At 44.4% G+C, this 16,226-nt stretch overlaps 1 protein-coding gene across 1 annotated transcript in view; it reads left to right on the top strand.

The window, feature by feature from the left end:
• IKZF3 (IKAROS family zinc finger 3) overlaps positions 1 to 13,416 on the top strand; it is a 200,984-nt gene extending 187,568 nt beyond the window's left edge. Inside the window, exon 8 of the mRNA XM_077252366.1 lies at positions 12,291 to 13,416. Coding sequence (XP_077108481.1) covers positions 12,291 to 12,970 — 680 coding nt within the window. The 3' untranslated portion in view covers positions 12,971 to 13,416. The remainder of the gene's footprint in view (positions 1 to 12,290) is intronic.
• Positions 13,417 to 16,226: the final 2,810 nt, after the last annotated feature.

Genomic DNA, 16,226 nt, shown 5'->3' with positions numbered 1-16,226 from the left:
CTGAATGACTAAATACTTTTTTGCCCCACTGTATATATATATATATATATATATATATATATATATATATATATATATATATATATATATATATATATATATACCTATACTATGTGTAGACATTTATTCTATCTATTCTAACCTGTCAGGGTGATTTTACTTTACACCGCGCTGAATTTCCGGCTTTTCTATAGAACACCGGTACGTGTGTCTCTGCACACAGAGACACACACACACACCAAGAACCACCCCCCGCAGCAGACCCCAGCACCGCCCGCAGATACCGGCGACGACACACAGAGCCCCGGCGCCGGCACGCAGATACTGGCGCCTGCATATACCGGCGCCGGCACGCACATACCGGCGCCGGCATGCAGAGCCCTGGCACCCACACATACCGGCCTAGCCCCGCCCGCCCCCAGCACAGCCCTGCCCGCCCCCAGCACAGCCCCGCAGGCAGCCCCCAGCCCGCCCACAGCCCAGTCACTCTTAATGAGTGACTGCTGACTGTGAGGCTGGGTCACGCCTGCTGCTGACGTCACGTTAATATCCAAAGACTGGAAATTGACGTGACGTCGGTAGAAATAAGCAGCGGCTGCAGCCTGGGGGTCGCGTGTCCTGGACTCAGCTGCCGGAATAGCGCCGCTCACAGGCGAAAACGGCAACGGAAGGTATTTGCACAATTCATTAGGGGCCCCAGGGGGATACATTGGGGGGTTAATTGAAAGTAGTGGACAACCCCTTTAACCCTGCTGTGTCGTCCTGCAGAGTTTAACTTACCCAGCCTATCCCCAGGCAGCAGTGGGTTTATTAGGCAGCTCATCCCAACACTTTTCGTCTGAACATTGGTTCCTAGTTAGTTCATCTGCTAGTATCCTGTTTAAGCGCTTGTTTGTATTAATTCTCCCGTTATTGTTCCGGCTTGTGTATGCAACCTCTCTGACCTCGCTGTTCCTGACCTTGGCTCTGCACTCTGATCCTGCGCTGTCTGCCCTGACCCCTGGATTGTCTGACCACGTCTCTGGCTTCATCCTCCTGTACCTTGTACCTGTGTCTGTCCTGAAACAGTACCTGTTGAGTACCTGAAGCCAAGCCTATCCTCACCATCAGAAGTTCTAGTGAATACCAGTTAGTCACTTAATTATGCCTCTCCAATGTAAGAATGTAAGCCCAAGCCCATGGTGTAGAGGGTCTACACCAACCAATGTCAGAATACATCCAAGAAAACCTAGCTAAGGGATTCATCCGTATAGCTTCTTCACCTGTCGGTGTCAACTTCTTCGTGACTAAGAAGGATGGCTCCTTACATCCCTACATTGATTATCGGGTACTTAAAAAAATCACCATCAATAACAAGTACCCTCTGCCATTGAGCTCTGAACTATTTGACAGAATCTTTGGGGAAAAGAATTTCACTAAATTTGATCTAAGAAGGGCATATAACTTCAAACATAGTGTCAGGCTGCCCATCCTTGGCTGTGCTCGCTCATGAGTAATGAATACTGTATAGTGACATCACTGTCATGCCCTGCACATTAGAGCTAAATCTTGTGCCTGCACACAGCACCTCATTCTCCATTTTCTCTCCTCCTTCACTCTGCGATCTTACACTGAACCCGCACTGTGTTCTGTAACTGCGCATGCGCAGGATTTATAAAACTAAACATGGTGAAGAGGAAGGAAGGTTGGGCTGGAAGGAATGATGATATGCATGGATCCGAAGGGTGCATTAGCATATGGAGGAATAGGAAGCATGCGCCAGATAATGAGACTTTTTTCACCAGCACGCTACCTGTTGACTACCTGCAGTCAAGCCTATCCTCATGATCAGAGGCGCTAGTGTATACCAGGTAGTCACTTTGTTACACTTCTCCAGGGTAAGCCCGTCCTGTGGCACAGTCGTTCCACACCTACCAGCATTACACTTCCATATAGGAATAGTAGCCTAATCTGTAGAATAATCTGTGCCTCCATTGAATAGTAATGCCTCCTCTGTGCCTCTATATAATAACAGTCCCTCCCATTGGTCCAGCTTTGATTTTACATATTACTAGTGTCCCCCCGTTCCTCCACATAGTAAGTATACCTTCTATATCCCTAAACAATAGTGACCCCTGCTGCCCTTAAATCCTTCAATGTTCCAACAATTAAATAAAAAAATAAAAAAAATGAAACCTTCTTTACGCTGCTCCCACAATGAGAGGTGGTGGCTTCTTCCCCGCAGTCTGCAGCCCGATGTGATGCTAAGGGCTCTCTGTTCTGTCAGTTTTATTGGGTTAGATGCGCTAAGGACCCAGATATCATTAACAGTGACGCAGACCCAAGCGGACTGCTACAGGAATTGCCCACCTGGCTTTGCCAGAGTTGCCATACGGACAGTCCAGCCCTAAGTAACTGTGAGAGATGTACTTTTCCCACAAGCATTTATTGGATAAAAAGGGAACATTGTGATGATAAAGATTTAATGGGGAATTGCTGTTGCTGTAATTCCCTGATGTAGTAGTACATTTCTCTACGTAAGCCAGCTATGTAACAGCTCAATATAGAACCCCAAGAAGACCTCTCGTCATATTCTATCTTTTTTATGCTGCTGGGGTCTCCAGAAAACTGCATACTCACACCAAATCTAAGGAGCATTATGACATTGTGATTTCATAATGATAATAGAAATCTGTGATGTCAGCCTTCATAATGGAGTTTATGCTGCAGATAAAATGGCACAATGTGCAGCAATATTTCAAAATAGTTTCCCATGAGAACTACCGTATTTTCCAGCGTATAAGATGACCTTTCAACCCCTGAAAATCTTCTTAAAAGTCGGGGGTCGTCTTATACGCCGTGTGTCGGCTTATAGGGCGGGTGCGGACCAATGTGCATATGGTGGGTGGGGGGGAGTGGTCCCACTAAGAGAGGGGGCGTCTCCCAGGGAAGGAGTAAGTGGAGTATCCCCCTATTACCTCATTGTGGCAGCGATGCTCTCTGTGCTGGGGGGTGGTGGCTCCTCTTTGTGCAGCATGGTGACTCAGTGCTGTGCTGGGGGTGTTGGCTCCTCTTTGTTGAGCGTGGGGGCTCTGTGCTGGGGGGCGGCGGCACATCTTTGTGCAGCATTGGTGCTCCGCCGGCATTTCCTCAAAGCCTGGAGGCCCCGGCTGCTCCATTGCTGCGATACGGTGGCCTCTGAGAAAATGGCCGCTGGGGGCGGCGCATGCTGATTCAGATCTCGTCCCGATCCCGTCCCGGGAGACGAGATCTGAATCTGAGCATGCGCCAACCCCAGCGGCCATTTTCCCGGAGGCCACCGTATCGCAGCAAAGGAGCTGCCGGGGCCTCCGGGCTTTGAGGAAATGGCGGCGGAGCCCCAACACTGTGCAAAGATACGCCGCCACCCCCCAGCACAGAGCCCCCACGCTGCACAAAGAGGAGCCACCACCGCCCCCAGGCACAGAGCCCCCACGCTGCACAAAGAGGATCCACCACCGCCCCCAGCATGGAGACACCATGCTGCACAAAGAGGAGCTGCCGCCGCCGCCCCCAGCACAGAGAGCATCGCTGCCACAATGAGGTAATAGGGGGATACTCCACTTACACCTTCCCTGTGAGACGCCCCCTCTCTTCATCATTGGGACCACTCCATCCCACCATATGCACATTGGTCACCCACCCTATAAGCCGACACACGGCGTATAAGAAGACCCCCGACTTTTAAGAAGATTTTATATTTTAGCTAGAAAAGTTGGGGGGTCGTCTTATACGCCGGAAAATACGGTAGACTGAAATGAGATTTGCAAAATCCATATAACCTAATACGTCTCACAATAAGAGCCAGATCCATTCATTCTCCTATGTCATCTTACTCCTAAATAACAGGTAATATATCAGGAGTAATGAATAGCTGAAGGCCTCATTTACATAGAACGATGACAGGAAGCCCACTGATGACTTGTTGTGATTCTTGGACTTGACATTTTTTCAGATTGTTTATTCACTTTGACGTGACAGCTGTTTTTCACCTCTTGTCACTTTCTTACCTTGAGCAATCTCTTTTGAGCAGTCGGTCCTTGTTCCTACAGTGATTCATAGGAGTCTGTCTGCCAGGGGATGCTCATGTATCAGTGAATGAGAAGTTATGGTTGTGTAACATAAAAAACAGTCGTAGGGAGAGGTACACTCCACAAATAAACTTGAGAAGGGAGATTGTGCTTGCCGTGAGTCACAGGTATAATATTGCATTAATCTAATGTCATCTGTTTGTGCATTCTGCTATTCACTACTCACATTACTTTAAAACATGATGTAAACAGGTCATACCTGGGGTATTTACGCTTCCTGCTTATGTAATCATTGTAAAATAAATTCTTGTCATTTATTTTTACTTGCGTCATATTTTTACTTGATCTATGTTCTTCACTTGATCTCAGATTGCTTTTAAAGCTTTTGAAATATATCCAGAACAGCATAATTACATTGTAACTCAGAATTCTCAGTCAAATATTTAATTATGTAATGGGATAAACAGTGTAAGAATTAAAGGGCTCATCAGGCGTAAAAAAATAGAAAGTCAGTTAATAGAAGGAGTTGTCCATTTTAGATCCTATTCAGGATTTATCAGGCTAGGGTCACACAACCTTTTTCCATCTGAGAAAATCAGTCCTATTATGCTAATCATACTCTGATTAGAGTTTGAACAGAGTGTGATCCAATTGTTTATCGGACGTAGAGAAAAAAAAAGGTTCTGCACCTTCTCTATATTAGCAGTTTGTGAACATCGGTCCAATTTTTTTCATGGACCCATAGAGTTGAATGGGTGAGTGCCATCCGATTCTCTGAAGCAAATGGTGCTTGCTACATTTTTTTCCTCGGACCTACTGAGTCAAAGGAAAAAAATGTGCACAACCCATAGAATAACATGGTGACAAGTGCTATCCATCAAAATGACAGATACCAGTCATTTGATTTTTACGTTTGTTTGCACATGCCCTAACAGTGGCTGCAAAAAATACCTTTCCATCAGGTAAGACCTTCTGGAGGGCATACATTCTTTCCATTGTGGTGGCACTGCTGGAAGATCAAACTCTGTGTATGTTCCCACATAGAGATAAACTGTGCACTGCTTGCCATTAGTGATGAGCGAGTGTGCTCGTTACTCGAGTTTTCCGAGTATGCTCTCGTGTTCTCCGAGTATCTTGGGCGTGCTCGTAGATTATGTTTTTGTCTCTGCAGCTGCATGACTTGTGGCTGTTAGACAGCCTGAATACATATGGGGACTCCTTAACAGACAGGCAATCCCTGCATGTATTCAGGTTGTCTAACAGCCACAAATCATGCAGCTGTGGGGGTGTTGTGAAATTGGATTCTGGGCTCCCCCGGTGGCCACTTGTGGAATTGTACTTGTGTGCATCATCCCCTCTGTTCACCTGCTCCTATCAGGATGTGGGAGTCGCTATATAACCTTGCTCCTCTGTCAGTTTCATGCCGGTCAACAATGTAATCAGAAGCCTTCTGTGCATGTTCCTGCTACTAGACAACTCCTAGCTAAGTTGGACTTTTGTCCTTGTGTGTTTTTGCATTTTGTTCCTGTTCACAGCTGCTGTTTCGTTACTGTGTCTGGAAAGCTCTTGTGAGCGGAAATTGCCACTCTGGTGTTATGAGTTAATGCTAGAGTCTTAAAGTAATTTCTGGATGGTGTTTTGATAGGGTTTTCTGCTGACCATGAAAGTGCCCTTTCTGTCTTCATGCTATCTAGTAAGCGGACCTCGATTTTGCTAAACCTATTTTCATACTACGTTTGTCATTTCATCTAAAATCACCGCCAATATATGTGGGGGCCTCTGTCTGCCTTTTGGGAAAATTTCTCTAGAGGTGAGCCAGGACTGTCTTTTCCTCTGCTAGGATTAGGTAGTTCTCCGGCTGGCGCTGGGCATCTAGGGATAAAAAACGTAGGCATGCTACCCGGCCACTTCTAGTTGTGCGGCAGGTTTAGTTCATGGTCAGTATAGTTTCCATCTTCCAAGAGCTAGTTCTCATATATGCTGGGCTATGTTCTCTCGCCATTGAGAATCATGACAGTTTGACCGGCCCAAAAAAGGGTTAAATTACTGGCTGAGAAAGGAGAGAAAAAAGAAGTCTGCTACAATTTTTTTTTTTTTTTTTCCCTCTAGTTCTGAGTGTGCTCTTAATTGAATCACTTGCTAGTTTGCCTATGCTGCAGCCTTCCTCTATTTCTCTCCATCTAATCCTTGAATGGCTCTGTGTTCACCTGTTTCAAATGGATCTTCAGAGTGTAGCTACAGGTTTGAATAATCTCGCCACAAAGGTACAAAATTTGCAAGATTTTGTTGTTCATGCACCTATGTCTGAGCCTAGAATTCCTTTGCCTGAATTCTTCTCGGGGAATAGATCTCACTTTCAAAATTTTAAAAATAATTGCAAATTGTTTTTGTCCCTGAAGTCTCGCTCTGCCGGAGACCCTGCACAGCAGGTCAGGATTGTAATTTCCTTGCTCCGGGGCGACCCTCAGGACTGGGCTTTTGCATTGGCACCAGGGGATCCTGCGTTGCTCAATGTGGATGCGTTTTTTCTGGCCTTGGGGTTGCTTTATGAGGAACCTCATTTAGAGCTTCAGGCGGAAAAGGCCTTGATGTGCTTGTCTCAGGGGCAAGATGAAGCTGAAATATACTGCCAAAAATTCCGCAAATGGTCTGTGCTTACTCAGTGGAATGAGTGCGCCCTGGCGGCGATTTTCAGAGAAGGTCTCTCTGATGCCATTAAGGATGTTATGGTGGGGTTCCCTGTGCCTGCGAGTCTGAATGAGTCCATGACGATGGCTATTCAGATCGATAGGCGTCTGCGGGAGCGCAAACCTGTGCACCATTTGGCGGTGTCTACTGAGAAAACGCCAGAAAATATGCAATGTGATAGAATTCTGTCCAGAAGCGAGCGGCAGAATTTTAGACGAAAAAATGGGTTGTGCTTCTATTGTGGTGATTCAACTCATGTTATATCAGCATGCTTTAAGCGTACTAAGAAGCCTGACAAGTCTGTTTCAATTAGCACTTTACAGTCTAAGTTTATTCTATCTGTGACCCTGATTTGTTCTTTGTCATCTATTACCGCGGACGCCTATGTCGACTCTGGCGCTGCTTTGAGTCTTATGGATTGGTCCTTTGCCAAACGCTGTGGGTATGATTTGGAGCCATTGGAGGCTCCGATACCTCTGAAAGGGATTGACTCCACCCCATTGGCTAGTAATAAACCACAATACTGGACACAAGTGACTATGCGTGTTAATCCGGATCACCAGGAGGTTATTCGCTTTCTGGTGCTGTATAATCTACATGATGTTTTGGTGCTGGGATTGCCATGGCTGCAATCTCATAACCCAGTCCTCGACTGGAGAGCTATGTCTGTGTTAAGCTGGGGATGTAAAGGAACTCATGGGGACGTACCTTTGGTTTCCATTTCATCATCTATTCCCTCTGAGATTCCTGAATTCTTGTCTGACTTTCGTGACGTTTTTGAAGAACCCAAGGTTGGTTCACTACCTCCGCACCGGGAGTGCGATTGTGCCATAGACTTGATCCCGGGTAGTAAATACCCTAAGGGTCGTTTATTTAATCTGTCTGTGCCTGAACACGCGGCTATGCGAGAATATATAAGGAAGTCCTTGGAAAAGGGACATATTCGTCCTTCGTCATCTCCCTTAGGAGCCGGTTTTTTCTTTGTGTCTAAGAAAGACGGCTCTTTGAGGCCGTGTATTGATTATCGTCTTTTGAATAAAATCACGGTTAAATATCAATATCCGTTACCACTGCTTACTGATTTGTTTGCTCGTATAAAGGGGGCCAAGTGGTTCTCTAAGATTGATCTCCGTGGGGCGTATAATTTGGTGCGAATCAAGCAGGGGGATGAGTGGAAAACCGCATTTAATACGCCCGAGGGCCATTTTGAGTATTTGGTGATGCCTTTTGGTCTTTCTAATGCCCCTTCAGTCTTCCAGTCCTTTATGCATGACATTTTCCGCGATTATTTGGATAAATTTATGATTGTGTATCTGGATGATATTCTGATTTTTTCGGATGACTGGGACTCTCATGTCCAGCAGGTCAGGAGGGTTTTTCAGGTTCTGCGGTCTAATTCCTTGTGTGTGAAGGGTTCTAAGTGTGTTTTTGGGGTTCAAAAGATTTCCTTCTTGGGATACATTTTTTCCCCCTCTTCCATCGAGATGGATCCTGTCAAGGTTCAGGCTATTGGTGATTGGACGCAACCCTCTTCTCTTAAGAGTCTTCAGAAATTTTTGGGCTTTGCTAACTTTTATCGTCGATTTATTGCTGGTTTTTCTGATGTTGTAAAACCATTGACTGATTTGACTAAGAAGGGTGCTGATGTTGCTGATTGGTCCCCTGATGCTGTGGAGGCCTTTCGGGAGCTCAAGCGCCGCTTTTCTTCCGCCCCAGTGTTGCGTCAGCCTGATGTTGCTCTTCCTTTTCAGGTTGAGGTCGACGCTTCTGAGATCGGAGCTGGGGCGGTGTTGTCGCAGAGAAGTTCCGACTGCTCCGTGATGAGACCTTGTGCCTTTTTTTCCCGTAAATTTTCGCCCGCCGAGCGGAATTATGATATTGGGAATCGGGAGCTTTTGGCCATGAAGTGGGCTTTTGAGGAGTGGCGTCACTGGCTTGAGGGGGCCAGACATCAGGTGGTGGTATTGACTGACCACAAAAATTTAATTTACCTTGAGTCTGCCAGGCGCCTGAATCCTAGACAGGCGCGCTGGTCGTTGTTTTTCTCTCGGTTTAATTTTGTGGTGTCTTACCTACCGGGTTCTAAGAATGTTAAGGCGGATGCCCTTTCTAGGAGTTTTGAGCCTGACTCCCCTGGTAATTCTGAGCCCACAGGTATCCTTAAAGATGGAGTGATATTGTCTGCCGTTTCTCCAGACCTGCGGCGGGCCTTGCAGGAGTTTCAGGCGGATAGACCTGATCGTTGCCCACTTGGTAGACTGTTTGTTCCTGATGATTGGACCAGTAGAGTCATCTCTGAGGTTCATTCTTCTGCGTTGGCAGGTCATCCTGGAATCTTTGGTACCAGGGATTTGGTGGCAAGGTCCTTCTGGTGGCCTTCCCTGTCACGAGATGTGCGAGGCTTTGTGCAGTCTTGTGACGTTTGTGCTCGGGCCAAGCCTTGTTGTTCTCGGGCTAGTGGATTGTTGTTACCCTTGCCTATCCCGAAGAGGCCTTGGACGCACATCTCGATGGATTTTATTTCGGATCTGCCTGTTTCTCAGAAGATGTCTGTCATCTGGGTGGTGTGTGACCGTTTCTCTAAGATGGTCCATCTGGTTCCCTTGCCTAAGTTGCCTTCTTCTTCCGAGTTGGTTCCTCTGTTTTTTCAAAATGTTGTTCGTTTGCATGGTATTCCGGAGAATATCGTTTCTGACAGAGGGACCCAATTCGTGTCTAGATTTTGGCGGGCATTCTGTGCTAGGATGGGCATAGATTTGTCTTTTTCGTCTGCTTTCCATCCTCAGACTAATGGCCAGACCGAGCGGACTAATCAGACCTTGGAGACATATTTGAGGTGTTTTGTGTCTGCGGATCTGGATGATTGGGTTGCTTTTTTGCCTTTGGCGGAGTTCGCCCTCAATAATCGGGCCAGCTCTGCCACCTTGGTGTCCCCGTTTTTCTGTAATTCGGGGTTTCATCCTCGCTTTTCCTCCGGTCAAGTGGAATCTTCGGATTGTCCTGGAGTGGATGCTGTGGTGGAGAGGTTGCATCAGATTTGGGGGCAGGTGGTGGACAATTTGAAGTTGTCCCAGGAGAAGACTCAGCTTTTTGCCAACCGCCGTCGTCGTGTTGGTCCTCGGCTTTGTGTTGGGGACTTGGTGTGGTTGTCTTCTTGTTTTGTCCCTATGAGGGTTTCTTCTCCTAAGTTTAAGCCTCGGTTCATCGGCCCGTACAAGATATTGGAGATTCTTAACCCTGTGTCCTTCCGTTTGGACCTCCCTGCATCCTTTTCGATTCATAATGTTTTTCATCGGTCATTGTTGCGCAGGTATGAGGTACCGGCTGTGCCTTCCGTTGAGCCTCCTGCTCCGGTGTTGGTTGAGGGTGAGTTGGAGTACGTTGTGGAAAAGATCTTAGACTCTCGTGTTTCCAGACGGAAACTCCAGTATCTGGTCAAATGGAAGGGATACGGTCAGGAGGATAATTCTTGGGTTACTGCCTCTGATGTTCATGCCTCCGATCTTGTCCGTGCCTTTCATAGGGCTCATCCTGATCGCCCTGGTGGTTCTGGTGAGGGTTCGGTGCCCCCTCCTTGAGGGGGGGGTACTGTTGTGAAATTGGATTCTGGGCTCCCCCGGTGGCCACTTGTGGAATTGTACTTGTGTGCATCATCCCCTCTGTTCACCTGCTCCTATCAGGATGTGGGAGTCGCTATATAACCTTGCTCCTCTGTCAGTTTCATGCCGGTCAACAATGTAATCAGAAGCCTTCTGTGCATGTTCCTGCTACTAGACAACTCCTAGCTAAGTTGGACTTTTGTCCTTGTGTGTTTTTGCATTTTGTTCCTGTTCACAGCTGCTGTTTCGTTACTGTGTCTGGAAAGCTCTTGTGAGCGGAAATTGCCACTCTGGTGTTATGAGTTAATGCTAGAGTCTTAAAGTAATTTCTGGATGGTGTTTTGATAGGGTTTTCTGCTGACCATGAAAGTGCCCTTTCTGTCTTCATGCTATCTAGTAAGCGGACCTCGATTTTGCTAAACCTATTTTCATACTACGTTTGTCATTTCATCTAAAATCACCGCCAATATATGTGGGGGCCTCTGTCTGCCTTTTGGGAAAATTTCTCTAGAGGTGAGCCAGGACTGTCTTTTCCTCTGCTAGGATTAGGTAGTTCTCCGGCTGGCGCTGGGCATCTAGGGATAAAAAACGTAGGCATGCTACCCGGCCACTTCTAGTTGTGCGGCAGGTTTAGTTCATGGTTAGTATAGTTTCCATCTTCCAAGAGCTAGTTCTCATATATGCTGGGCTATGTTCTCTCGCCATTGAGAATCATGACATGGGGGACTCAAACATAATACACCCAAGATACTCGGAGAACACCCGAGCATGCTCGGAAAACTCGAGTAACGAGCACACTCACTCATCACTACTTGCCACCAAATCCACATGTTTTATCCATGGATTCTGATGTGGATTTGGAAGTTGATATGCTGCAGATTTAAAATTTAATATATAAACTAGCCACATACTGCAGATTTTTCACCCAATAATACTTTTGTAACTTGTAGAGGAAATTCCGTGAAATTTAACTATTACATGTTACCTTTTGGCTTTTGCACACAAATGTACTATACGACAAAATCTAGAAAAAAATCTACGCAATTTAGTCCAGGTTTTGCTATCACGAATTTCACTACACATTTTCCACTGCAAAAAATCTATAGCATATCAGTCTCTGCCGGGTTTGTCAACAGATTACAAGGAATGCAGTAAGTCCATTAAACAATGCTTTAAAGGGGTTTTCCCACAAACAAAGTACATTTTAATCAATAGATCTTAAAATAATAATAGATTCCTCAATTGGATGTGTTAAAAATGTTCCTGAGCTGAGATAATCTTATAAATGTGCCCCTGCTGTGTACTGTGTAATGGCCGTGTCTGACCGTGCAGGAACATGGTCTGATCATACCACATCTCCTGGGCAGGGAAGAAGGAAAATAGAGTATACAGACAGTATGAGATCAAAGCTGCTGCTTTCTGTGAGGAAAAACATTTTCCTGCCTGTTTAAAAGCAATGTTTTACCTCACAGAAAAAATAGTTTACCTCAAAGAATCAGTTGCGATCCCATGCTGTAATGTCTGTATCCTCTTTTGTTTCCTCCCCTGCCCAGGAGCTGTGGTATGATCAGACCATGTTCCTGTACAGTCAGACACAGCCATTACACAGCACACAGCAGGGGCACATTTATAAGATTATCTCAGCACAGGAACATTTAATTTATACACATCCAATTGTAGAAATTATTATTATTCCAAGATCTTTTGATTAAAATGTACTTTTGTTTATGGGAAAATAGCTTTAAATGTCTACATAGCTAGTTCCCATTAAAAGAGAAAAGGTAATCTACGATTAAGAACATAAGAAGTTGTCCTATAAAACAGATGCTGCGATTAGTAGTTCAATTGCATAGCAGAGCAGTCACCAGGACATACAGTAAATATCCTTGTGTTTGCTTGTGTGTCATTTTTGCAATATACTAATAACATTTTACTCTCCATTTTCCTTCCTCAGGAGAGAAGCGACAATGTTTTGAAGTTCCCTTCAACAGTTTCTTGTATAATAAAGATCATGACGTAATTCCTCAAAGAGTGTTCGAGCAGAATATAGGAGGTCCAATGCCATACCTTGGTCCAGGGGTTTTACGCCCTATAATTCACACTCCACCCACTCCCACTGCTGAAATGGTGCCTATCATTAGCAGCCTTTATCCAGTGCCAATCACACATGTTGATATCTCCAATGGCCACCTGCCCCCTCAGCCTCTAAGAGAGAAGTCAGTTCCTGAACAGTGCCTATCTCCAAGTGGCAATGCTGAAGACTCAACTGACACCAACAGCAGCCATGAAGAGCGGGCATCGTATCCATCAAACCCAAATACCATTCCAATTCGGACAAACAGTGCACTCCAACCCCCTAAAGAGCATGCCAGGGTCTATGAGCCCCTTAAACACCCAGGACTCTCTCAACGTGATCTCCTGCAGATGTTAAGCAAGGATGGATTCCCAATAGGGGTGTACCGCTGTGACCACTGTTATGTCTTATTTCTTGATTATGTCATGTTTACCATCCACATGGGGTGCCATGGATTTCGAGACCCCTTTGAATGCAATATGTGTGGACATCGTAGCCAGGACCGCTATGAGTTCTCATCTCATATTGCCCGTGGTGAACACAGGCATTGTATGAATTAGTACATCTTACCAGCTACGTCTATGATGAGGTGGAATCTATCGGCCTCGTTATGTTCTGTAACAAGTACAACATCAGATAAATATAATGGAGAGTATGTCGCCATTAAGGGTGCAGTTCTTGGTGTTTCTTTAGAAGCTTTACTGGGACTGACCATGCAGATCTTTTTACATTACTATTTAAGTTCATTGTCTTAAATATGCTTCACCGGAGACACTGTTTTTTTATAATAAAAAATGTTTTCTTATGTTGTGCGCTAAACATTTTTATGTATTTTGCTATATTGCCAATTTTGTAAATCATAAAGTTATTTTAAGTGTTGACATATTGACTATAGTTCTTGACATTACCATGAAATTGTTGCTTTGAAGCCAGTGAATGTGTATGACTTGTCTTTGCTGAGTAAATTAGGTGTAATAATATCAATTGTTAAAATAAATTTCCTGCCAAAATTTAAGTCTCAGGATTAGAGATCTAACCTAACATTACCTTTCATTTGCTGTGCATAATATATTATCTCCTCTGTGGACCGTCATAAGTATTACATGATATATTATGCACTAATGCAGGAACGCTGACCTACATCCATGGACAGGTACGAAAACTTCTCCTTTCTGTTAAGGTGGTGTTGGGTTTATAAAAATCTAAAAATCTATTTTGAAATACCTGTGACCAAGGGAATTTGACACCACCTTTATGTTCCCCTCTTTGAGGACAGCATAAGTAAATGGGGCATTTAAAATACACAATTATCAGGAACATGCCATCCTAGGAATGCTTCATTTCCAATAATGATGCACTGCCGATCAACCAATGAATGAAAAAAAGATCATTAATGGGGGTGAAATGATCTTTTTGTATTCCTAAAGCATCGTTATTCTTGACAGCACATCGTTCTGTGGAAAGAGGACCTGTGCTACCGAGAACAGTGGCAGCCTATATTTATAGCAAAATCTATTACTGATCATTCTGTGCATATCTGAAGTGCGATCGGCCTGTCTAACTGGGTTAGAAAACAACCACCATCCAGCAAGAATGTAGCCATTTGAAGGTCGTTTAACACCATGCATTGGCTGGTGTACACGGCACCTTTAGTTAGTGCCATGTTGATATCAAAATTCTGTTTGGCATGTTTCTTTCTCCTTTAGTTTTGGAAACTTTAACAAAAACAGCAATTGTGAAGAAGAAGGTTCCTCAACCTCAATGAGTGTTGTTGAAATTCTTGTTGTCTTCTCCTGCCCTCCAGTTGCTAACAGCTTTCTCCCTATGCACAGTAATAGGGAGAAAGAAGTCAATCAGCTCCGCGATGCAGGCAGCAACAGATCATAAATACGATGTGAGTGTTGCACCTAATAAAATGTCATTTAAAAAAAAAATAACAGAACTTCAGAATAGACATGTTTAACAAAGAGAATGCTAAACACGTTTCTGTCACTACTTTATGTTTCCCTTATTTTTATAGAGGTAGTCTCTTAACAGGACCACCATAAATTAACCAGACTGTAGAGTAGTTACAAAGTGTGTCTTTGCATATAAATGGATAGCTCAATGATCTGAATGGGCATCATTCAATGCTTTACTTCACCATAATGGAAAATAACCACTTAACACACCTTGTGTGACAAAACCTAATACTTTACAGACACTTAGCATGGAAGGGTTTTTCCAGTGTTGCTGATCCTCCTGGACTCTTGGTCACATTTTCTTATACAATAGTGCAGGTTCTAGTTCTGAAGTTTTGCTATATTCGTGCCTTTCCATCATGGTAGAAGCTTCTACTAATCTTCCTGTAGAGCAGGGGTGGGGAATCTTTTTTCTGTGAAGGGCCATTTGGATATTTATACCATCCTTCGGGGGCCGTACAAACTCTGCCCACAAATTACATCCGTACTCTGGCACTGGTTTCAGGACGTAATCTTTCATTGCATGCCCTTCAGTGTTCAGTAGTGAACACTGCATGTGTGTGCTAAAAGAGCAAGAAGAAATGAATGAGCTGGTGGAAAGCAAAATACAGCTCCTTGCCCAAGAATGCGGTCCCTGAGAATCTGCTCGAGGGCCTGGTAAAAGGTAATCGAGGGCCGTAAATGGCCCTGGGGCCTGAGGTTCCCCACCCCTGCTGTAGAGCCTTTACAAGTAACATTCAACCTCTCTGGTTCTACTTAGGTATAAGTATACAGTGAAGAAAATAATTATTTTAATCTCTTGCTGATTTTGTAAGTTTGCCCACTGACAAAGACATGAACAGTTTATAATTTCAATGGTAGGTTAATTTTAACATTGGTATATATATAAAAATGATCCGCGCTGGGTTCTCCAGTTTTGTAGCCACTAGATACCTCCAAAAAACAATAAGTATTTGCACCTTTTATATGACTTTAAAAACTATTAAAAAATATATTTGTGTTGTGTTTTAAAATAACTCCACCGTGGAGCACGACATTACCATAAGAAAATTCTGAGCAAGATAATAAATTGAATTTTTACCTGGTGCGGTACAGTCGATAATGTCCACAGTTCCCTTTAATCGGTCTTTGTAAAAGTCCAAATGTGGAAAAATGCGGCTTCGGTGGAGTTTTTTTTCTTTTTTCTCTTTTGCTTTCACTTGAGCGGGCTCCAGGCAGTGCCCCGGCCGGCGGCAAAACAGCCCTATGCTCGCTCACTGCTAGTAGCGACTATGCGCTGTTGTGCAGCTCTCGGTTCTCTGCCTCTGCAGGACCTTGCGTGACGTCACGGTCATGTGATTGCTCACGTGACTTGCTACAGATAGCACAGTGGACCAATTTCCTACTAGTTTCGGAATAGGACGTACTCCTTCATCAGGAATTTTAACATTGAGAGATAGAATATCAAAAATAAAAGCCAGAAAATAAAATATATAAATTTATTTGCATTTTGCAGTGAGAAATAAATATTTGTTCCCTCTGGCAAACAAGACTTAATACTTGGTGGCAAAACACTTGTTGGCAAGCATAGTAGTCAGACTTTTTTTGTAGTTGATGATGAGGTTTGCACACAAGTCAGAACGAATTTTGGTCCACTCTTCTTTGCAGATCATCTCTAAATCATTAAGATTTTGAGGCTGTCACTTGGCAACTCAGAGCTTCAACTCCCTCCATAAGTTTTGGGATTAAGGTATGGGATTAAGGTATGGAGACTGGCTAGGCCACTCCATGATTTTAGTGTGCTTCTTTTTGAGCCACTCCTTTGTTGCCTTGGCTGTATCTTTTGGGTCATTGTCTTGCTGGAAGACCAAGCCAT

This window comes from Ranitomeya variabilis, chromosome 4, assembly GCF_051348905.1.
Source record: "Ranitomeya variabilis isolate aRanVar5 chromosome 4, aRanVar5.hap1, whole genome shotgun sequence".
Classification (NCBI taxonomy): Eukaryota; Metazoa; Chordata; class Amphibia; order Anura; family Dendrobatidae; genus Ranitomeya; species Ranitomeya variabilis.
The sequence above is the reverse complement of the archived record's forward strand: the minus strand, read 5'-3'. Positions and strand labels throughout refer to the sequence as shown.